The sequence below is a fragment of the Scleropages formosus genome, chromosome 2 (genome assembly GCF_900964775.1).
Source record: "Scleropages formosus chromosome 2, fSclFor1.1, whole genome shotgun sequence".
Lineage (NCBI taxonomy): Eukaryota > Metazoa > Chordata > Actinopteri > Osteoglossiformes > Osteoglossidae > Scleropages > Scleropages formosus.
The window spans coordinates 21626880-21652488 of NC_041807.1; the positions used below are offsets into that span (position 1 = coordinate 21626880).

General features: G+C 43.7%; 1 protein-coding gene across 6 annotated transcripts in view; it reads right to left on the minus strand.

Moving 5' to 3' along the window:
- The window catches only part of LOC114912536 (receptor-type tyrosine-protein phosphatase S-like), a 150168-nt gene that overhangs the window by 16271 nt on the left and 108288 nt on the right, over positions 1 to 25609 (minus strand). For all 6 annotated transcript variants that reach the window (XM_029259771.1, XM_029259773.1, XM_029259766.1 and 3 more), the window contains 3 exons: positions 23213 to 23358; positions 22351 to 22492; positions 879 to 1067 (listed from right to left, as the gene is read on the minus strand). In XM_029259771.1, the coding sequence (XP_029115604.1) occupies positions 879 to 1067; positions 22351 to 22492; positions 23213 to 23358 (477 nt within the window). The remainder of the gene's footprint in view (positions 1 to 878; positions 1068 to 22350; positions 22493 to 23212; positions 23359 to 25609) is intronic.

A 25609-nucleotide genomic window follows, 5' to 3' on the forward strand; every position in this document is an offset into this window, starting at 1 on the left:
AGCTGCACACTATATTGTAATAGAGGAATCAACCACAGTTCCATGTTATCACTTCGCTACAGGCCCTTCTAGAACCTGTGACACCCCAGGCAAGATCTGCTGGCTCTTTAACTCTTGAGAAAAGCAATTCTGCAAGTTGAACAGCTTTTCTCCAAATTTAAGGTAAATTGTATCCCTTTCTATACATTTTTCTGAGTTTAATTCTGTCCACAAATGGCTTTGCAGACATGTGTCCATCTTTCTGCTTTGATTCTGCCTGTACAACTTAGAGAATGTGTCTTTGGTAGACGGCAAAATGTACGATGCAGAAATGCAGGACACTAAGCATGTTGTAGCCAATTCGTTGTTCACCCACCCTCAGTTTACCTCAACAACTTGAATTCAAGTGCAATCTATTGGATTTCTCTGGTGGTAATAAAGCATTGACCCGCAACATCAACCTTCTGATGACCAGGGTGGCCCCTGGCCTTAACATAATTACATATATAATTAGACTTTGTTTATTGGGTCTTTCAATAGAGTTAAATCAATGGGGTGAAACTTCGTCTCTAACTACTGTGCCAGCAGGATCAAGATATGGCACATCTTATGTTAAATCCTTTCAGTGCATGCACTTATAGTATTGCATTATAGTATTACATTTTTTTTTTTTTTTAGGCACAGCCCAAATAAATCAAATGATCAGTAGATGAACTCTGAGTCAAACTACCAATGCTGCACATTTGGCCTTTTTTGGCTATAAGTACCAAGGTGAACAGAAGTAAAGCTCTAATCAAAAGTTTCATTCATCTTCACACCAAGACAATAATCATAAAGAACCTTGATAACCATACTGATCACCCTTTTTCTTTATATATAGCTACTGATTACTTCCATACCTGACCGCAGCTGTTTGATTCGCCCATTACTTGCGCTGGGATCTATGGGCAGGAAATCCTTGAACCAGGTGATCTCAGGATCTGGATTACCACTCGCAGCACACAGCATGGTTGCTGTACGTGTACGCTCCACTACTTTTAACTGCGGGCCCATGTCGATGTTGGGGAAACCTGGTGGAAGCAGGTCCTCTGTTGAAAGAAAGTGAGATGGGGGATAACATGTTACAATGAGATTTCTTCCAAACCATATCGATGCCAAAACAATGGCTGAACTTAATCCTCTTGCATCTATTTTCACACAGGAGAATTTACAGAGCAAATGTGTTGCACCTTATTTATCATTGTGATACTTAACATTTTATGAAGAGTAGACAGCTCAGTTGATTATATGGGCGTTGTCATAAAAAATAAACCATATGAATGGCTGATGAAAACATTTCAATCACTCCCTGTCAGGGCATTGTTGACTAATGGAAAGTTAGACACCAAGCTCCTAATGACTACTCTCCTGCTCTGCAGCTCTCTCCCCCAGACACTCTGTTGTGACAGCACCAGACAATTAAACATCCAAAGCTGGGATTATGATAGACAGGCAGACAGATAATCTTGATGAAACAATATGGCGCATTAGGATCATCTTGATAAGATGGCACACGGCACTTTCTCAATCAAAAAGCACTCCAGGCTTGACCTAAGCTGGGCTACAAAGAGGAAGAAATGGAGTGGGAGACACCTGACGGAAGACAGCAGGCAATGCTTGTAACATCTGTCCCCAGAATCCCCTGACATGCATTCGTTTTGCTGAGCTGCAAACCAGCGCAATACAAACAGCAACAGCTACACCTGAACTCCACATCTTAAGTACATTTTAAGTTAATGAGAAATACCAGTTTCCTACCCAGGTGGCATCACTTGTAATTAAACCTTTCTCAAGAGTGGGATTAAGTAATGTTTCCTAATTCAAAATTAGTGTTTGGAGGAAAAAAAAAAAAAAAAAAAAATATATATATATATATATATATATATATATATATATATATATGGCAAGCAACAGGCAAAAACTTTTCTCACATGGTCTTCACTTGAGATAGCTGGAATCATTCTGTCTTTGTTGTGACATTAAAATCACAGCCTACAAAATTTCCTGTGAACTAAACACCAAGAAGAACTGTACTGTTAATAAAACAACTCTGAGAATCCTCAATACTGCGAAGTGGTTAACGTTCCAAGGTTATGAACTTCATCCGCAAATACTGTTTTTTGTTAGGGCTTGCCTTTTAATACACAAGAAGTGCTGGGGAAACTATGGTAAAAAAACTGCCATTATTTATCAAGGGGAAACACACCATTCATGTAAGGAAGAGTGTATTTTTGCAGTATCTTGCCATAGATGACAAAAAGCCTGCTTCTCCTATTCTTATTCGAGCCATTTGGTGCTCTCAGTATCCATGTTTTCAGACCAACAATAATCTTGCTGCCTTTGAAGTTAAAGGGAAAGTGCTCTTTGTTACAGGCATTTCTGGCAAGCACATCACTATAACTGGAGCTGTATAATGAGTAATATGATTTGAGCCTGAATAAAGGAAACTATAGGTGAGCTCTGGGAGCGAAGGACAGATGAGTATGATTGTATGAAGATACAAAGTTTTTAGGGCAGTATCTGCTGCACTTGGACCTGACAGTTATACCTTCCCTCCTATATCCCAAGGGAACGGAGAAAAAAAAAAAAAAAAAAAACTGCTAGAGAGCAAATTTGGTTTGGAAGATTACAGGAACTACACAATGAATGTGTTCTGAAATGAAATATTCAATGCAAAGAACAGCAGATGGGTTGAGTGCCAATCAAGTTATGGCCTCTTCCAAGCAGCAGCATGCTATCAGTCAGTGGGTGTGGGCCACTGCTGCTTGCCTGAATGTGTGTTTAATTGTGTGTTTACTTGTGACCAAATCACCTTCATGCCACATGCCCAAAATCAGTTCATCTCATTACCACCTCGACAGTACCATAATCTGGGCTAACTGCCTGGAAACAGGCAACTGAAGGAACACTGTCAGTGTACATCTCGGGTGTCCCCAGCTTTCCTAATTTCCGCTTTTGTTTTCTGCTCTTGCTCTTTGTCCATTGCACACCATTCGATCTGGAAGGGGCAGGAATCAGTGCCTCTCACATTCTGGACTGTGTGACATTGATCATACTATATTTTCTCATTAGGTCTGGACAAATCTGACTTCGATCACCTCAGTAGCCAGTGGGCTCTCCCCATGACATAGTTCTTACCACCCACCTGCTCTATGGAAAATAACAGAACCACTCCCATGCTCATTATCCCTAATTGTGGTTAATTGTGGTTCTCTGTTTATTGTCTCTGCTCAAGTGACAGGTGCAAAGCCTTTAATCTCATCTGTTAGCTAAGTGTGGTGAGCAGCTGAAGACATGTGACCACCTTCAGTGGTGAATAGATATAATCACTTGGGAGAGGTCTCCATGCTACCCCAAGAACAAACAAGGTTACCTTTCTCCCTGTTAAACAGAAACCATCCGATGACATAGAGACATTTTCCATCCAAATACCATTTAATATGCATTTTTTTCCTCATGGCGCAACATGTATTATCATGTAAGGATTATTGCAATGTCTACTTTTAGCTTGGGTACTGCAACTAAAATTTGCCTATTATTATTAAATCAACATATTATTCTGAAAATCAGATATGTTCAAAGAAGAAAAGAGGTTTTCATTATACCTCTGGAATATGCTGTGTGCCACATGAACAGTCCCCTGTACTCAGTACTTATGTTTTTTCCCCACTTACAGACTTAATTTCATCAGCCATCTAATCAGGTTAACCCCACTACTCCAGTAACAGGCCACAGTGAGGCTTTACAAAACATTTTGCTTTAATTTCCAGCAGTCCAGAAATGGAAGAAAGAAGTGGGAGGCCAAAAAAAATTAGGAAACAAACTCAAGCCTCTTTATTTTAAGGATGTGGTAAATAGATATTTAACTGATCAGCAGGCCCAGCTGTTTGGGCTTCGGGGATGGTCAATTTAATTTACTCCGCTTCTGGTCCAATAGCTCAATTTGAATAATTGACAAGGCAGTCTAAAATGGGAGGTGGGGTGGTGAAGATGGCTGCAATGGACATCACATGTAGAATAGGGTTCAAGGGGATTCCAGTTCAGGACAGCTAATCATTAACATCATGGGATGCCCTTGGGTACAAAATAATCCTGAAGTTCTCCTTTTGTATAGCTTTTGTCCTGGAGATATGTAATGACCAGCACATCTCAAAAGCTAGGAAAGCAAAATAGGGTGAATCTGCATTGCAGTCTGAAAATCAAAATATGTGAGGATTCTACATTTACATTTATTTGCTTAGCAGACACTTTTCTGCAAAAGCGACTTACAACGAACACTATGTAGTGTTACTAGCCCACACACCTTATTCACCAAGGTGACTTACACTGCTAGATACACTACTTACAATGGGTCACTGCCATACCCATGCCATCACCATAATCAGATACACCTGGACCTGGCAAGATATAAGGCAAAAACAAACAGAGAAGGACGCGGAACCTTATTCGCCGACCCAGCCAGCGCGGCTGCTTGAGTGAGCCTGCTCCTCGCTTTCATCCTTGTTCCCAGTCCACCCGCCCGACTCCTTCTCCCGTGACCCCTACCTTCCTGTTTTTTGATCCGTGTTTTCGTGTTTGACCTATCGCCTGTATTCACTGACAACGATTCTGGATTTCCCAATAAACGACGTTTGCAGTACGAAGACCCACACCTGTCCCCGACCATAGTTCCTGTCCTGTCCCTCAAACTCCTGTGTGCTCCGCAATTGAGTCCGCCTTCTACTTCCGGACGAGAACATGGCAGAAGGTTCCGCCAACGGAACGGACTCAGCGGAGATCCATCGCGTCAAGAAGCGCTCCGCCGCACAAGGCAACCATTTGGGGTCGATGGAGCAAACCCTGAATAGCTTCGCGGAGGCTTTCCAGTCCCTAGTTGGGACGATGCAGGAGCAAGGTATGCTCGTTGCGGCGAAGACCGCCCCCGCGACCACCTCCAGACCAGAGCAGCCGCCAGCAATACCACCGTCTCCTCTGTCCCAGCCTCCACCGTCTCAAGACCCGCGTCTCCTGCCGCCTGCACGCTTCGAAGGTGATTCCACTCGCTGTGCAGAGTTTTTGATGCAATGCGAGCTGGTTTTTTCTAGCCTGCCTCAGGTGTACGGCACTAACCTCAGCCATATTACTTATCATGTCTCTCCTTGCGGCCGTGCGTTAGACTGGGCTACGGCCACTTGGGGGTGTAATTCATCAGTTTTATAGACATTAATTTTGCCCAGTACCACAAGATTCCCGTAGAAAAAATGTCCCCAGCGCCTCAAGATTAATGCGTTAGATGGCAACCCCTAGGCAAGGTTTGTAGATTTCCGGACAGCCCCCCTTCAGATGGTGATCGGGGCTTTTCATCATGAACAATGCAGTTCTATCTGATCGCCACCCCTGAGGTTCCGGTGATTCTGGGATTCCCTGGTTAGCATCTCATAACCCTGTTTTCGATTGGAGCACCGGAGACCTCACTTCGTGGGGAACTCAATGTGAGGGAAAATGCCTGAGGTTACCTTTCAGGGTTACCTTTCAGGGTTACCTCCATTGAGGGAAATGAATCTGCACAGCCTGCACAGATACCCCCTGAGTACCAAGAACTGGCTACAGTTTTCAGCCGCAGTCGTGCTGCTGAGCTACCTCCTTACCCGCCCATGGGACTGTGCAATTGATCTGTTACCAGTACCATACCACCCCGTAGTCCTGTTATCCCCTGTCACGGCCTGAGCAGCAGGCACTTCAGCAATACATCACAGAGGCGCTCGCCTCCGGTATCATCCGATCCTCCACTTCTCCTGCCTCCGCCGGTTTCTTTTTTGTAGAGAAAAAGGACGGGGGATAGCGACCGTGCATAGACTATCGGGGCCTAAATCGCATCACTATCAGGTACCCTCATCCAATGCCATTGATCACAGCTGCCCTAGAACAAGTCCGAGATGCAAAGTGGTTCACAAAATTAGACTTAAGGAATGCATACAACCTGATACGTATCCGAGAAGGAGATGAGTGGAAGACCGCGTTTAGTACGACCATGGGGCATTATGAGTACCGGGTCATGCCTTTTGGGCTTGCCAATGCACCAAGTGTATTTCAGGCCTTTGTCAATCATGTGCTGGGGGACCTGGTACTTTGTGGGGTGCTCGTATACCTGGATGACATATTGATTTTTTCCAAGGATTTTAACAGTCACGTTCAGTTGGTTAGACGGGTTTTACGGCGCCTGCTACAGAACCGACTGTACGTCAAGCTGGAAAAGTGTGAGTTCCACCAGCAAAGGATCTCCTTCCTTGGTTTCATACTGACCCCGGATGGATTCGCCATGGATCCGGGTAAGGTACGTGCATTGTTAGAATGGCCGTGTCCGACCACTACAAAGGCCTTACAACGATTCCTAGGGTTTGCCAACTTCTACCGCCGGTTCATAAGGAATTTCAGTTTGATTGCTGCCCCGCTAACTGCATTAACAGCGACGAAATCATACAGACTCCCATGGAACCCAGAGGCTCAACAGGCATTCGATGAGCTCAAACGCCGCTTCACCTCAGCGCCCATCTTACACCAACCAGATCCAGAACTCCCATTCATCGTGGAGGTCGACGCATCGGAAACTGGGGTAGGCGCTATGCTTTCCCAACGCCAGGGTAAGCCGGAGAAAATGTACCCTTGTGCCTTCTTCTCTAGGAAATTGTCTCCTGCCGAACGCAACTACGACATCGGGAATCGGGAGCTGTTAGCCATGAAACTGGCATTAGAAGAATGGCGTCACTGGTTGGAAGGTGCAAAGCATCCCTTTCTGATACTAACCGATCACAAGAACCTCGAGTACTTGCAGAGTGCCCGACGCTTAAACTCTCGGCAAGCCAGGTGGGCGCTCTTTTTTGCTCGGTTTAACTTCACGGTGACCTACAGGCCTGGGACGAAAAACACCAAAGCGAATGCTCTCTCGCGCCTACATGAGGAGAGACCACCCGCTGGTGAACCTGACTATATCCTGCCCAGGACCTGTGTGGTGGGGCCAGTGCTATGGGATGTCAACCAAGGGCCACAACCAGATCCATCCACAGTACCTCCAGGAGGACCGGTGGGTAAGCAATATGCTCCTCCAGGGAGACGAAAGACGCTGCTCCAATGGGCCCACGATCACCCAGCTGCAGGACATCCCAGCTTCAGCCGCACTCAAGAGCAGCTGCAGAGGCAATACTGGTGGCCGTCCCTCAAGGAGGATGTGCAAGACTATGTCCGGGCTTGCCCTGTTTGTGCACAAACAAAGGTTCCAACCCAGAAACGTGCAGGACTCCTACAGCCCTTGCCCATCCCAAGATGTCCCTGGACACACATAGTACTCGACTTCTTAGTCGACCTCCCCAGTTCAGAAGGTAAGACCACAATCCTGACCATCCTTGACCGTTTCTCTAAGGGTTGTCGCCTGGTTCCTTTACCAAAGTTACCCACTGCTCTCGAAACCGCCGAGCTCCTCTTCCACCATGTTTTCCGGCTTTACGGTCTGCCCGAGGACATCATCTCCGACCGAGGACCTCAGTTCACCTCATGGATCTGGTAGGCATTCTGGAGAAAGCTAGGGATTATGGTGAGTCTGACTTCTGGCTACCACCCCCAGGCCAACGGGCAAGTGGAGCGTCTCCAACAAGACATTGGTCGATTTCTCCAAAGCTACTGTTTGGGTAATCCCCAGCAGTGGGTGCAGTACTTGCTCTGGGCAGAATACGCCCACAACACCCTCACTCACTCATCGACTGGACACTCACCTTTCCAGTGTATTTTAGGGTACCAACTGCCGTTATTTCCATGGCATCTGGAACCCAGTGATGTGCCCGCGGTGGATGCCTGGTACAAGAACAGCCAGACGGTATGGAAAGCTGTGCGCAATCATCTTCTCCATCACCAGTCACAATTAAAACACCAGGAGGACAGACGATGACGACCGCTCTCCATCCTCCCAGGTCAGAGGGTATGGTTATCCACCCGCGGCTTACAAGGACCGTACATGTCCAAAAAACTTAGCCTTAGGTACTTGGGACCCTTCAAGGTTATACGGTGAGTCACTCCTGTCACCTATCAGCTGCAACTACCCCGGCATTTGCGTGTACACCCCTCTTTCCATGTGTCGTTCCTGAAACCCATGGCCACTGCTCTCCATCAGCCGCAACCAGCACCTCCCTCTCCCATAACCTTGCCCGACGGGAGTGGGCCTGCATACATCGTAAGGGCGCTCCTGGATTCCCGTCGCCGCGGAGGGACCCTTCAGTACCTTGTGGACTGGGAGGGTTATGGGCTGGAGGAATGCAGTTGGGTGGCAGCCCATGATATTTTGGATCCTGGCCTTATTTCTGATTTTCACAGGGCACATCCGGGTCGGCCCGCTCCCCGGCCCCGTGGTTGCCCCCCGGGTCCCAGGCGAGCGTCTAGAGCCGCTCCTGGAAGGGGGGGTCATGCTACACCCATGCCATCACCATAATCAGATACACCTGGACCTGACAAGATATAAGGCAAAAACAAACGGAGAAGGACGCGGAACCTTATTCGCCGACCCAGCCAGCGCGGCTGCTTGAGTGAGCCTGCTCCTCGCTTTCATCCTTGTTCCCAGTCCACCCGCCCGACTCCTTCTCCCGTGACCCCTACCTTCCTGTGTTTTGATCCGTGTTTTCGTGTTTGACCTATCGCCTGTATTCACCGACAACGATTCTGGATTTCCCAATAAACGACGTTTGCAGTACGAAGACCTACGCCTGTCCCTGACCACGGTTCCTGTCCTGTCCCTCAAACTCCTGCGTGCTCTGCATTTGAGTCCGCCTTCTACTTCCGGACGAGAACATGGCAGTCACTCATCCATACACCAGTGGAACACACTCTCTCTGCAGAGGCTTTAGACTTCAGGTTAGGTGGCTGTAGTGTGACTGGTTGTGGAAATCCCTGCCTATAAACATGTACAAGAGTGATGTATATTATGTGTAAGAGTGGAACACTGAGAACGGATCATGTAATAGACATTGAAATGGACATGTGTTTACACCTCCAGCAGCCATGTACAAAAATTGCATAAAGCACATTGTAAGTCAAACAATACTGTGAATGTAGAATGTATGGACTTCAGCACAAAGAGTAACACTAAAGATGTTACATAGTTCCTTGGTATAATGCTCAATTTTGCATTGCATTATGGCACAGAAAGTAATGCCAATACCTCACAGCCTCTGAGCTGCTTGGTCAAAAGTAGGTTTGCAAAGAATTCAGGGATTGTGGATTGAATTGGCCTTACTTAGAGTTGATTATAGAATCCTACTTCTGACCTATAAGGCAGTACATGGCATTGCTCTGACTTACCTTTGTGAGATTATTGATTCTTATATCCCAGCACAATGTCTTTGGTCACTCGATGCGAGTTACCTTAGAGTACCTGTGATCAATAAGACCTCAGTAGGAGGTTGTGCCTTTAGCTATAGAGCATCTAAACTGTGGAATACTCTACCAGTTACTGTCAGAAATGCCCCGTCTGCCTCAGTCTTCAAATCCAGACTAAAGACTTACATGTTCACTCGGATATATCACCACAAAATTTAATTCCACTTGGCTGTGTTTCTGTTTTCCCCACCTCTGTATCAAAAAGTGTTGAACTTACTTCTTTAAGTTATAAATTACTAACAATGTCTTCTTGTTGAGAATTGTTTCCCTACAATAAGACCTGGGGAGGCCAGTTGGCTGTTACAGAAGCACCCCATGCTGACTGAAGACGATGACCAACCGCCATGATGGACAAGACGTATCTTGCTGAACTGGGAAATCAAGCTATCATACAGCAACAATGCCATTATTACCTGCAAACAGACTTAGAAGTCTTGTTTAATCTAAAATGCCCAGAAGGGGTGGGCAGCTACTGGTACTTCAACCCCCGGTGGTTTTATTTTTCTCCCTTGACTTTAAATTGGGAGTCTTTTGTTCCTTTCCTCTGTGGCCAGTAGGCATACTTATTGCTTTATAAAAACATTGATAATGTATTACGCAAGTCTGTAGTCAACTGTGAGGGGGGCGCGGTGGCGCGGTGGGTTGGACCAGGGTCCTGCTCTCCAGTGGGTCTGGGGTTCGAGTCCCGCTTGGGGTGCCTTGCGACGGACTGGCGTCCCGTCCTGGGTGTGTCCCCTCCCCCTCTGGCCTTACGCCCTGTATTGCCGGGTAGGCTCCGGTTCCCCGCGACCCCATATGGGATGAGCGGTTCAGAAAATGTGTGTGTGTGTGTGTGTGTGTGTGTGTGTGTGTGTAGTCAACTGTCTTGTTTCTTTGTCTGATGTATTTGTTTCTTTGCCTTATGCCTGTGTTCAAGCGCTCTGTGTCACTGCGTGAGAAAAGCACTCTGTAAAAATAAATTGAATTGAATTCAGTTGAATTGTGGAGTCTGCAATTTTTCCCTGCTTTCACAATCCAAAAACATGTGGAAGAGACAATAGTAGACCACTTCCATACCCTTCCTTACCAAGAAAACCATGCAAGCAGTTGCCATGAGTCACACTTGACTCTCTTACTCTTACCCGAATGTTGTAGAATCTACAAATATTTTAGAATCAATACAAATGTACAAATATTAAGAACTTTAAAAGTTGGAATTTTGGAATCTGCCAAGCAGAAGTTCAGCAGCAGGTATTTTAAGAGATACAGGTCTTTCCATCAATGTGGGGTACAATAGAGGAGGTAATTAAACTTTAGTAACACATTCTGCAGTGGTGCAGTTGTAGAATAACATGTAGAAGACAGCTGGCACTGCTATCAAGGAATGGGAGTGTGTTCCCAAGTTCCATGGTATTCCTAACTGATTCCATTATAGCCTGTACTGAGGCCAGTGAATAACAGGAAAGTGTCGGCATGGTGTTAAGAGGCCAGTGAACTGCAACACTCTATTACCCATTCATCCGACATGAAATATCAACAGACTTGGTTTTACTGCAGTGTTGTGCTCTTTTCCCATGAATATCAGGTCAGTGCATTCATGTTCTGGTGTTATGCTAAAAATGGGCTGACTTTTATTGTTTAAAATACCTGTGCTTAATTGTGCAACATGCCTTAATGGTGGAAAAATACCAAAATAAATTACCTCAAAATAAATGAAGGTATTGTCAGAGAAGAGACCTTTGTGTTCACAGCTCTTGTTGAAACATTGTTCTTTCACTAGCCTATGAAGTCAGCCAAGAGTGATGAAAGAACAGGATAATTCATTTGAAATGAAACCTATCAGTTTCTAGTGGTTGTTTTGTGGACTACTGCAGAGAAGGTTGGGTTTAAAAAAAAGCCTCAGTCAAAGCCTCCTTAATAAATATAACTCAGTTCTCAAAGATCTATTTTACTACATTTCTAAATGCTGAAATGGATATAGTGGTGAAGCTACAGTATACGGGTGATTATAGGGCTGCTGTCTTTGGTTGCGTTTTGTATGTGCAATTATACTGCTAGCCATTGTGCAGGTTATGCCTTTGTTAATGCCACTGCAAATGAGAGCTTTTCACAATGAAACATGGGTTGAAGAGTATTCCATGAATGGCCTGTAGTCCATCAGTTGCTTGTATCTGCTCATTTGGACAACCATGTTAAACTTGACAGGGAAAGGGTGCCATCAGATTGGCTGGTGGCCAAGGGACCTGTGGCTCAAAAGGGGAAAGGGTAAATGGATAAATAAATAACATTAAAATGACAAGCGTAGCCACATTTGTTGGTGGGGTGGGGTATCAATTACTTAGAAAGGAAACAGCTGGAATGATAACAATGGGGACCTGGGAGAGAGAGCACATGACAGCGCAGGCTCAAAGGGGCTTTTCTGTGGAAGAAGAACAAAAGACGTGCGACAATGGTAACTTTTGTTCCTTGTAAATAAGACTGAGCAATTTGGAGCACTTTCAATGAACAATCAGGCTAATGGCTCCTTCAGAATTACTTACAGAGCCATTAGTACAGAGAGGGGGGTCAGAGTTTTATAGTACCAATTTCTGACCCAGAGCAAATGGCTGATTTCACATGTAATGCCAGTCATTTACTGTGATAGACAAATGTTCGAGGAACACAGAAGGAGAATGAACATGCTACCCTTCTTGCACACTTTACCTCTTTCTGCTCCTCAGGTACCTGCCAGACTTAGCTGTCAGACCTCCGCAATGACAAGCTGTCATGCAGCTCTGACAGGTGCCAATCCAACCGTTCAGCCAGTTAAACCCCATGCAATTTATACAGCAAGAACATGCTGGAACTTGTACATATGTGAGTGCCATCTAGACATTCTCCAGACACTGCTTTTTCAAATAAGGGCTGTTCAGAAGCAGATGTTTGTATAGTACGGTCTGGTGCACAGGCCCAGCTGTGCACACACCACCTGCAGTTCAGCACCTATGAGCTGATTCTTGTTTAAATATCACCTGTCAGAAAGAGCATTCTCTTAAATGAGAGCTCTGGAATTAAGGGAATCTTCATGCAAGACACAGATTGCTGTTACTCTTTTTTCACCCAGCTAGGTGAAAAAGTATCAGGATTTAGCAAACTAAATTTTAAACACATACACAATTACCCAAGGTGTTCTATGTGAATACGGGGCAGGAAGAACTCAGGGTCCAATCCTACCTCTTGCTTTAGTACCCAGTCTGGTAATAATTCCTCAACTGTATAATCAGGTAAATAAATCTATGTCATTTTGGAGAAAAGTGTCAACCGAGCCAATAAATGTGATCATAACATAAATATAACTGACCAGAACCATGTTCTTGCAACCTGCCTAAACAACATTTTCAAGTGAAAGGGCCAAACAGAGTGGAATAGAGAAGAGAACTGGAAGGAGATGTTTCCTCTGTTGCTTGGGTATTGCAATTGATGTAGAAATGTGCAGAGACTCATATTGTGACTTTGCTCTCATGAGGGGTACATCTGGAATTCACAATGTTTGTTCACTCCTCTTGGTGAACAGGTTTGTTCATGGTGGTGGGAGAGGGATGTTCCCCTCCCAAAGTCCCACATATGTGAGAAAGAAGCATTTCACCATCTTAGCATGTGACTTTTGGCTAAAGACTACTGCTACATGAGATGTTTGCATTCTCACATGGGAAAAATCTGACAAAAACATCAGTCTCGAGATTTTGACCTTTTTTCAGTAGCAAGCAGTAAGGTTCAATAATGCAGTTGCTAAACTGAGCAGTTAGCTGCCAGAAACACAAAACAATCATGCATCAATTTAGTCCCAGAGAGGTAATTCCACAGATTAGATATCAGCTCTAACTAAGTCTACTAAAATTAGAAAAATAAAAATGCAGAAAAAAGGGAAGCACCAATGTTTGACAAAAAACTTCACTTTTGACTTTACCTTTCCTCTGGGCATAGGATGGAGAGTTTCTGTTTGAGTAGCCACTACATGAATTGATGGTAGATGGAAGGAGATCCAGTAGCCACCAAGGACCTACAATTCAGCCATTCACATCACTACCCCTCACACTTGGCTCTGCCAAATCAGGCCTTGTTACTACTTTCCGGGTAGCCAGGATCAAATGGCTAGAAGGGCCTAAATTCCTGTTATTTCTACCCCAAGAGACATTGGTGAGATGAAGCCGCTCAAAAAAGCAAAACTGCATTCTCTTCATTGTGGTATGAGAGCACGATATAGTGAGAAACAAACTCCACACTTAATGAGTCCTCTGGATGGAAGGAAGAAGGGAGAAAATGGTGACTCAAGCAGCAAGAGGAGATGGTGTTTTGCTTCTGATAACTTCAACTACTCTGTTCCAATGGATAAGAACCACAAATAACAATTATTTCACTCTTCTGCAAATATTTTCGTTGCAAGTCTGTGTCATTCTTATATTCTGGCAAAGTGTCGATTTTTAGATAAAAATAGAAAATAAACTTGACTTGATTGGGATATACTGACAAAAGTGTTGGCAGGCCGAATGAAAGCATTGTTGAGGGTTCGGCGGTACAGTCATCAAACACAGTTCTTTCTAGCGGGGCCCCCCAATGACTTCCATCCATCGAGCTGATGAGCAGAGAGTGAGGCGGCTTCCTGCTGTCGCCTGCTACCTGAAATAGTGAGTACAGCTGTGTGCCAGATATCAGTAGTAGGTAACAGAAACACACAGCTTCAGTCAAAACCAGACATGTCAATCCAAACTGCTTGAGGCTGAGTCTCATCAAAGGAACGGCTCAAGGTATTAACGGTGTAAGTAAACACTGAAATTTCACACCTTATTTTAAAGGTCTCATATTATAATGATTTGAACTTGGCCCTCATCACCAAAGATATGACACCCTGAATTTTCTTGGATCTTGAGGTACTGAACAAGATATTTTTATTTATTGTATGATCAAAAACAGATCTTTAGCAACACAGGAAAAGCTTTAACCGAACAAGATGGAGCAGCTGAACACATCTGAGGTAGGTATTCAGATTGTTTATGAACCTGAGCTACAGATAATACATAAGGCAAATATAGCTGGATGTGTACTAATGCAATCAAAAAATCGAATAGTGTCTGTCGCCTTCCACCACAAAATAGTACTCAGTGGTTGAGTCCTACCCACAGCCCTTTCTCCCTCTTCTGCTTAGGCACAATACAGCAGATTTGGCTCCATTTACCATGAGCAACCAGAAGGCAATGGGAAGCTAAGTGCAGCAAAAAAAACAAAAAAAAAAACAAAAAGGGACAGCAAAGCCTCCCTTTGGACATTTAAACTGGCCAGCAGGGTCACAATATTAATTCATATACTGAGGTGCAGTAACCTATAATCAGACTTAGCACAATGGAATTTACACATTAGCCAAAAAGGCCTCAGATGAACTGAAAAATACATTCAAAAACATCACAGACACAAAAAACACATCATGCCACCTTAATGCTTCAACAGTGCATTTCACTAAACCAAAACTTACAATTACAGTAAAAGCTCTTAACCAGCACCCTATTAGCTGGGAAGCTCCACAAGTGGCAAAACCTGACATTACAAACAGCACTGTATGATAATGATGCTGACACAGCGCTCACTCTCCCATCTGGGGAGCCTCAGGATAATTGAGAGGCACAAACTTCAGCAAAGATTTAAATGTAAAGTTCAGGTGTTTCTCCACACATTTAAAATAATGCTTAAACAGCACTGGAACTTAAGTCTTTTTCCTTTTTACTTTAAGTTTTATCTTTTTTTCTAATTTAACAGTGCAAGAAAATAGCAAGCAGAACTGAGCTTGTTCCACACGTGGGTATGAAAAAGCACCATAAAGCCAAGTCAAGCATCTGAGTGGTTCCCCTAGTTGGGTACTGGAATATAACCTGAGCTACTCTGTTCAAAAGTGGCCGCATGGGACTTAATTGTAAATGTAAAGCCCTATCCACCATTCTACCTGTCACTCTATAACAAAACACTTTGAGGCCATATTTTTACACTAAAATGAAAAAAGAAATTGTTTCTTCAGAAACAAACTCCATATACTGTACTGCTCCCACACTTATGGAGTTGATAACAGTTGTACTCTTAGCCAGTAACAAGAAGTGCAAGAAAAGTAAGGATCAGCTGTGCAAGAAAAGTAAGGATCAGCTGTTAACACAGTGACCTTAAATACCACACATCTCTCTGATGTTTAGTGTATATGGAGATGGTGGACCAATGTGAAAAGCTGCTCTGATTGTCCAAACCTGTGCAGTGTGCATGGCCACATGTGCTCGCTTTTGTATTCTCACTGGCAAAAGCAAGGCTGCCCGCAGCCTCAGCGTGGTGGAACCCTCCAGCCCCTTGATGCGCTCCTGCTTTTTGAAGGAATATAGCGAGAGTGGTAATCAGTCACGGCCTGTTACTCTGAATCATTCGCAACAGGCTTTAAAATCGTGCAGCCGCTAATACCCAGCAGCCCCTGGGGCAGGGCGTCCCCCGTCTCCGTTCTTCTGCATTAAGCATGCTAGATCTGGCTCTGCTGTGCCTCTTACTTGTACTTTAATATTTATTATCTGAGGCCTTGAAGACCCGGGATCTAATTTTCCTGTGCCTCCCATTGTGGAGCCGTGGTGCCGAAACATCATGGGAAGTGGACGGTATATGTACAGCAAAAGCACACATTAAAAATCGTAGCTATGACCAAAGACTAAAGACAAAATAAGATGGCTAAACTTTTGAATTCTTAAAACTCAGGATTTGAATTTATTTCTTTTTTTTTTTAGTTTAATGGCAGAAATTGAACCTTTACGTGGGGGCGCGGTGGCGCAGTGGGTTGGACCACAGTCCTGCTCTCCGGTGGGTCTGGGGTTCGAGTCCCCCTTGGGGTGCCTTGCGACGGACTGGCATCCCGTCCTGGGTGTGTCCCCTCCCCCTCCGGCCTTACGCCCTGTGTTGCCGGGTAGGCTCCGGTTCCCCGTGAGCCCGTATGGGACAAGCGGTTCTGAAAATGCGTGTGTGTGTGCGTGTGTGTGTGAGTGAACCTTTATGTTAAAACAATAGGAATAAAAGGTTTTAGAAAACAGCAGTGATAAGAATACACCATATTCATCAAAAAGCTACATTTCAGAGGTGACAGAGCATTTAGCGAAGTTCTCGATGGCGCAGGACTAATGAATGGATTCTGGCAGCGAAGGACGAGGACAGCCCAATTAAAATGAAACGAAGACACCAGACCAAAGTCGGCTCGTTTTCCAGGACAGCATTTAATTACCACAACGTTTGGCGGTGCCTGTGGCGAAGGCACTTGTCCCCCGGCTGTCGCCAAGGGCAACGCTTCCCCACACCGACGAAGCTCATGTCACATGCGCCTTGTGGATGAGGAGCCAGAGGGCGACCTCCCCATGCACACCTCCCAGCTGGTGGGGATCACAGGTCACCTGTGTCATGCAGACACTTCTCACCTGCATACGTTATTCTTACTCCCTCTCAAGTAGTGTTCTAACACTCTGAGAAAAGTGAAAAGGTGTGAAGGTAGGTGATGGGGGTGGGATGTTGTAGGGCAAAGGCGGATCTGTCACTCTGAGTGAGTGGGCAGATGGTGGTACCTGGGCTGCTGTTTGCGATAGTCTGGACTGTGCGCAAGAGCCAGAGCTGGCATGGGGACAGAGTGCCAAGCTGGGCCAGGAGCCAGGAGCAAGAGAAAGTAGGAGAGAGAGGAATGAAGAAAAAATGATGGCGACATAGAGACAGAAGAAAGAAGAGAGGCGAAAGACAGAGAGAGAGTAAATACACATATATACCCAAGAGATTAAGGCTCTACACTCAAAAGAGAATGTTAATGTAAGCTTTTACACAAAGAAATTTTGACGAGTACGCTATATACACCAAATACACTATACGTTAATCAGGTTAAGAACTGATAAAATCATGCTTGGGAATGATACACACACACACATTTTCAGAACCGCTCGTCCCATATGGGGTCACGGGGAACCGGAGCCTACCCGGTAACAAAGGGCGTAAGGCCGGAGGGGAAGGGGACACACCCAGGACGGGATGCCAGTCCATCGCAAGGCACCCCAAGCGGGACTCGAACCCCAGACCCACTGAAGAGCAAGACCGTGGTCCAACCCACCGTGCCACCGCACCCCCGGGAATAATACATTAAAAGATAAATAACTATATATACAGTAAATATGTTAGGATCTTTAAGATGTTTGAACTGCAAAGTATGATCAGGCACAGCTGAGACTGAGACCCAGACAAATATTTATACAGACAGGAGTGGTTAAATCTGGCACCGTGAGTGATACGAAAGTGCGATAAAATAACTATTGTGTACTGCTTGCTGAAATGCCATTTAAAAAATAATTCAAGTGGTTCACTAGCATTAGCTTTTATTTTTGTAATGGCTTGCAGCAGTCTGGTGTTATCTGCTTACTGAAGAGGAGATGTGGAAATAGGGAAACAGATTTGTAGAGAGGGGACAGAAGGGAAGAGGCAAGCAGAGAGACAGTAAGAAAGAGAGAACAGGGGAAAATGCAGGTGTCTGTTCCTCATCTCTCTTTGGCTCTTCAGGGACCCTCTGGGGACGTCAGGACGTGTTAATAACACAGATGGCAGATCTTAGGCATTCGGCTCAGTTTACCATGAGCAACCAGAAGGCTGTGGGAAATTAAGCCCAGCAAAAAGCAGAGGGACAGTAAAGCCTCCCTTTACTAACAACATCAGCTGAAAGACTGTAGGGATTCATGGATATCCAACAACAGGGATCAGAAAGGGTGGGATGGAATAGACGGAAAACTTCTGGCTCTGGCATCACGTCTACATTTATTTAGCTGACGGGTTTTATCCAAAGCAACATACAATGATAAGGTTCTTAAAAAGATTTACCCATTTATATAGCAGGATTATTTTAACTGAAGCAATTCAGGGGAAGTACCTTGAGTGAGGGTACTAAATTGACAGCTGGGATTTGAACCTGGGTCATTTAAGCATAAGACGGGTGGAACAGTGGCACAGTGAGTAGCGCTGCTGTCTCACAGTGCCTGGGTGGTGCGAGAGGATGTGGGATCAATCCCTGCTCAGTCTGTCTGCATGGGTTTTCTCCCACAGTCCAAAGACATGCGGTGCAGGTTCACCCACAGTGTGTGAGAGTGCCAGAGTGTGTGTGTTCCACTGATGTATGGATGAGTGACCCTTTGTAAGAAGTGTACATGGCAGTGTAAGTTACCTTGGAGAAAAAGGTGCGTGGGCTAATAACACTACATAGAGTTCACTGGAAGTTGCTTTGGAGAAAAGCATCTGCTAAATAAATAAATGTAAATTTAAGATGAGAGCTATAACCAGTACACAAACTGCAATCAGTCTGCAATGAAGAAAAAGGATCTTCCATCACTCAGTAGCATTCCTGTGCTGGACTCATTTAAAGGAAGTATCACCCATAAGTCTATGTATGTCATTCACTTATTTTCACACCCTTGAGCAATGTCTGTGGATGCCCCAGACCTTATTTGTGTGTATGTGTGTGAATACCTGTGCGGGTTTCTTCTCATTTCTCTGTCACATTCACAACCACTGAACCCAGCCTTTTCTATGTCTTTTCCCACACACACACACACACACACACACACACACACACACACACACACTCTTTCTACTCTATGGACGTGCTGACGAAAATCTCTATGCAGATGGGCATGGTGCCACCCTCCTGCTCATCTTATGCAGCCACCCAGCTCGTGCCAAGGCCGAGATTTCCATGCAAGCCTGGCTTGGTACAATAGCCCTGCATTTGGTCTGTGTCCCAGGCAGTAGCTAACAGACTGCCGGCTCCGGCATTCAGCACGACAGATGGCGAACATAAAGAAATGTATAAATAAGAGGGGGCATACATTTTGGCCCAAGCTTTTCCTTACATCGCGTCAGCAGGCAAGAGGGGTGGAGGACATTCCAGACACTGCCTCCTCCTCCCATCTGGGCTTGGAGAAAAATCTGAAATATACATACTGTACATATATGTATATTTCTTCTCATCTCTCTGTCACATTCACAACCCCTGAACCCAGCCTCTCTGGGTCTTGTTCCCCCACACACACCCACTTTCTTCCTACTCTATGGAGTGCTAACAAAATTTCCTGTGCAGGTGGGCAAGCTGCCACATGGTGCCATATACAGTATATACTGTATATATGGTGTGGGTCACTCATCCATACATCAGTGTTCCACTAATTTATAGATGAGTGACCCATTGTAAGTAGCATATAGTATTAGCATCGGAAGTCACCTCGGTGAATAAGGTGTGTGGGCTGATAACATTGCATAGAATTCATTGGAAGTCACTTTAGAGAAAAGCATCTGCAAGATAAAAACATGTAAATCTAGATATACATTTACATTTATTTATTTAGCAGACACTTTTCTTAAAAGTGACTTCCAATGAATTCTATGCAGTGTTATGAGCCAACTCATAGCAATTATTTGCATGGTTTTCCAGGTAAGTGAGAGAACAGAAGTGGGTTGCCATTGGTTTCTTCTATGAATATATGCAGGGTATGAGCACAAGAAGAACAAGCAAACTCTGCAAACCCTGAGTTGAATTCAAACCCACATATACCAAGCAGCTCAGCTTTACCTACTTTACCTGCTGTTCTACTATGCCCCACTACCCATTTTTATCGGAGAGAAATATTTACTGGAGCAATTTTATGGTAAATATTTTGTTCAAGGGTACTACTGCAGGAGGTGGGATTTGAACACAGGTCAATCACTGCCTGGATCCACACCGGCGCTATCCCATGGCTATGCAGGAAAAATCCTAGAATATATTTTTCATATTGGGAGGAAGAAAATCTCCTGGATTTACAGTGCAGCACCATTCCTTGTTCTCCTTAGGGCCTACAGCAGGAAGCCACTCAGCAAGCACTGCATGTTGGAGACTTCTGGATAGATTAGCAACTGCCCTTTGGCACCACGGCCTCTTCGCTGCACAGCATAAACACGACTCAGAAACGGTTCCAACAACTCCTAAGCTGATCAAACATTGGTCCCCAGCATTGCCAAATACTGGTTCTCCCTTATAACATACAGGTGTGGACAAAATAAGAGAAACTTCAAACAATATATTAATATCAAGGACCTAATAAGGAGTATGGCCTCTCCTTGTCTCTGGAACAGCTTCAGTCCTTATTGGAACACTGTCACATAGTCAGTGTGTAATGGGAAACTATACCATTCTTCAAGAAGAAAAGCCACAAGTTCTTCGGGGAACTAAGGACATAGAAATCTACTTTGCACTCTGTGCTTCAGAAAATCCCATAAGGGTTCAATGTTGTTTATATCTGGTGACTGAGTAGGCCATGGAACACATCTGACTTCATCCTGATGTTCATGGGGTTTTACCATCCTGGATTATGAGAACACCATGAGGGAACAATGTTTGCACTATAGGGTACGCCTGGTCCTCTGAAATATGCCATTATATGAATAAGCACCGCAATCATTGGATCAAATGACTCCTAGAAGATGACTGTCCATACCATTTAGGCTCCCACATCATGTTTAATAGCTGGAAACAGACCTTGTGGGTTGTAAGCATCCTTTGGCTTTCTCCAAAGATAGACAAATACGAATGTAAAAAGTAGGGTCAAAGATAACTGATAAGACCATATTAATTTCTCCATTGCTCAGGGGTTCAGGTTTGTGCTCCTTACACCAGGTTATGCATCTTTGTATATTGGCTTTGGATATACAGTAAGTGGTTTCTTAATGGCAGCTCTGCCCTAAATTGTAGTTTTGTGATGCTCACAACCTAAAGTTTTTTTTTTTTTTTGAAAATGGGTCACAGAGGTGCTGATTCAACTCTGGTCATTTTTGAGGTTTGTGTCATTTAGCGACTGAAGTGTCAATTTATTTCTAAAATAGCTTTGAATTGTGATCACTGTTGCTCTTTGCCACTGCAGTTTGTTTTGCAAATGTCATCATTACCTTTGAGACTGTTCCCCTTAACAAATTAAAAAATTTTGTAGTTTTTGTAAACGATCCTCCTGCAACTTGGGCACCAAGTATTTGGCCTGTTTGGAATGCAATTATTTCCCTCTGGTTGTTTTTAAAGCTCACAAATCAAAATGCTAATTGTCAGACTGTTCTACAGCTGACATACTATTAACTGGCAATCAACTTAATAGGACTTACGTTTGCAGCAGCATTCGTACTTGTGATTTAATTACTGAAAAGTATCAGTTTTAATTTTACTTTGTGTTGTGAAAAATCATTGCACTTTCACCATTGAAACTGTTATCGGAGTCCATTTTCTAGTTTCTGTCAAAAGTCCTTTGCTATCTTTGATTATACTTCCTTGTGGCAGTCTTACCTTTGCATGGGCTTTAAGAGTTAGTGAAGATGATATCATTGTTTGACGAAACTTGTACCACATGTCTCTGTCACTTCCAGACCGCCTTCACATGTGTCTGTGACTTCCTGTCCCCCTTATGTGATTAATCAAACTCTACACAAAGCCTATCTACACAAGCTTCCTGGTGCATACATATGAAATGCCACACTGCAACAAACAAAATTCACCTCTGGAGACACAACTTTCTCAAATCTATACATTTAGATGTTTTACAACCAGAAACCTGAGAAACTGATTTCATTTTATATGTGATTCTAAATTACTACAATTGAAAAGTTGTCAGTAGCAAAAGGAATCTGTTATAATGAAGGAATCACTGGTTTTAAATGATGCCTTTCAGATGTGGAATACACCATGCTGGTTGACTCAAACGTAGGGTGTAAGCTTAGAGCTTGATAGAGTTTCGTCCCAAACCACAGTCCAAGCAATAGGACCCCACTGGAGCTTGGCAAGAGCATCATTAATGGCTGAGCCATTCAAAAGCTCCCTTCCCACTCCCAAATTTCAGCCACCATTAACTGGGAACCTGTACAGCTGCTCACCTCGAATTATGGACAGTCTGGCATTGACAGTGACCTCGCCTTCACTGTTTTCAGCGACACACTCATAAATGTTCTCATCACGGGGCGCCCGTAGTGGCTGGATCCGCAGGACTGCACCTGCACCCTCATCGAACTCGATTGTCTGGAAGGAAAAGAACAATGTAAGAATGTTTAAGTAAGGAATAAGGAAATAACCTGAAGGACCTCAGTGTCTGTCTGCCTGTTTTTCAGCTACCTTGCAGTTTTAATTAAATCATTCCACCAGTCAAGTCACCATATCATCTGATCACCCTTGACAAGTTCTATTCTTGTCCTTTGAAAAAATTGTTTCAGTGTTAATAATGAGTATATGGCAAAATAAAAACCATTGGGGAAATTAAGGTTACCTAAATCAATTGAAATGTTTATTTGAACTGATGAAAAATTATATGGGCCACAATCGTGGGGTTTTACCAATGAAAACAAAAAAAGTTTTCATTTTGTTCACTGCTATAATACCTTTGTCTTTTCCCGTCAAGTGTTCCATCTTTCACATACAGTGGGAGTTTAAGGAAGTTTTAATTAAGGCAAACTGAACATCAATCAAGGCTTTACGCTTGCCATCTGTGCTCCAACAATGAAAAACAACAAACAAACCTCATAAAAAATACACCGCTCATTAACGCAGAAACAGACAGCAGTTAACAAGCATCCGAGATCTATATGAAATCTCTTTACAATGGCAAACCAGCACACCTTAAACCAAAGTCAGTAATCTAGGGCAAAATAAGAAATGGTGAACTCATTATCCTACCCTTTTTAACTCTGGGGTAGGAACCAAAGCACTGTAAGATCTCCTTCATGTATAGATGAAGCATCTCACCTCGATACGCTGAGAGTTGACCTTCTTCCCTTTCTTATTCCAGCTCACGCGAGGCTTGGGGTCACCTGTCGCCTGGCACACGAAGGAGACCACACCACCGGAAACACCGATCTGGTCAACAGGGACCTTCGTGAACCGAGGGGGAGCTGGGGAGACAATGGAGGCATCTGTCATACTGTGCAGCTGTTCGATCTACTTGGCTGCATGCATGCCATGCTTGCTCTCCTTTGAGAGAGATGACTGAAAGGATTACACAACAGCGTCGGAATACCTCGGCTTGCTAATTGAATACATTAGCATTCCACAAAGAGTAGGGACAATGCAGTAGCAGACCTCTGAATTGCTAGTGGGAATGGCGATGTAATTGCATGGGGGCCATTACACTATGGATTACTGGTGTACAGATGCGTTGATGTGAACCTGAATCATATAGTGAAGAAATAAATAATAAAAATGCCATCAAATGAATCTCAGTTTTCATATTGGAATCAGTGTGCACATTACAAACCCTTTTACACCTTTCATACAGTGAGAAGCATGCAAATATATGAGAAGAATTGCCAATAATACATTGACACCACATATAAAGACTTCATCATATCTTCTGTGCATGTTAACAGGACTTGTATCTAGAAGGGGCCAGTATCTCCAGTACTGATATATCGACTAACAAGTGATTATAGTTACAGGTTCATTGATTTGTTTAGCTGAGTATATATGAAACACACCTGCTTTATTGTACAGCCCAAAAGAGTCAGTTCCTAATTTAGATTATGTACTTTTTCCCTGCATGATAGTTTCCACAATTTCTCTTTTAAAGCGATATTAAGGTCAACCTCAAGACAACTTGACATGATAGGGCCTCTCCCAGGGAGCTAGACATGTAGGTATGACCAAATGAGATCAGATGAATCATTACTGTTCTGCAATCCTTTCTATCCTCACAGGGGGATTAACGTGTGGTAGGGCAGGTCTGTTTTCAATAAGTGTAAGAGGAAGATGGCGTGGAAACTTCAAGTACCAATGCTTTCGATTAGTTCTTTACAATCCCTGCAATAACACGCGTCACAATCCCGGTATGGCAGATATGATCCAAACAGTCTTTGATTCTAGATTTCCATAGACACCCTGATGCCCTTGCGGCTTTTTTATACCTGAAACATCTCACACAGCCTACTGTACTGCTGTTATTATCAGTCAACACTGAACACTGTATCACAAGATGCAGGAAACTGATTTAAAAAAAACGCAGCCCAACAATCTGCAACAGATTCTTTGAAGTATGTGAGCTTCTATCGCATAATGCTTTTCACGGCTGCAAAAGATGACCATGGAAGAGAGTTCCTCAATACAGCTTTTGAAATGTTGCTCCCCTGCTTTGATGTCTTTTATCAACAAAAGTACTAAATAATAAAAAGCAAATTTCTTCCACTGTTTGCAAATTAGTTTTATTATTAACATGAAACTGTAATAATGTTATAATATGTACAGTGATGCAGAAATAAAAGCATAGTAATAAAACCAGCTGGGATATGGAGTCTGCAGGTGAGAGCAACACCTAGTAAGTATGTGTACAGCAACAAACAGAAGTGTATAGTAGAGAAAGATCTGAATAGTACAGCTACAAAAAGAAGTGTAGTACAGAAAGACCTGATCAGAACGTTAAAGATTCAAAGCCCAAGAGGGTCTTTCTGTATGACTTCTATTGCACCAGTAAACACTAAGCTATATAAATGGGTAAAGTGTAACCTTTCTAAATCACCCTTGGTAAATGCATCTGCTATTTGTTAAATGCCAGTCCTCACACTAAAACACAATGCCTAGGGAAACATCAAATAGAGCCCACTTTTTAGAAAGGAATGAGCCTTGTATACCAAGCAGTCCAACCTGCTGATTTACTTACATTGTACTTTCCACCTGGTCAGCCAAGTTAAAAAGGTGCAGAGAAAGTGTACGGTGATGGATGTAAAAGGAACAGGAGTCAGAGTAAGATGCTGAAACGATAGCAGGGCACCTCAAAAAGGGTAAAATTATGTATTGAGGTATAGGGAATTATTTACACAAATGAAAAGTATTGAGTTACAATTTATAAAAATGGACAAAACTGGAGAGAAAATCAATTAAATGCCAATGACATATTAGTAAATATTTTGAAACTTTCAACAGTAAGGAGCTGAAAACAAATGTATGCTGAGAAAATGTCTTTAGAAAGAGAAGAGAAATTCATTACTAATTACTTTTTGGTAGTTTAGGCCGTAATCAACATTGAAAAAAGTAGGAAGTTCTGCCAACTGTCTGAGTTATAGAAACAATACAAAACTATCCAACACTGCATTTTCACAAAAGTTCTGATTGTTTGGAACTAAACAGGTTCCACACTTTGTTGCTACTGCAGAG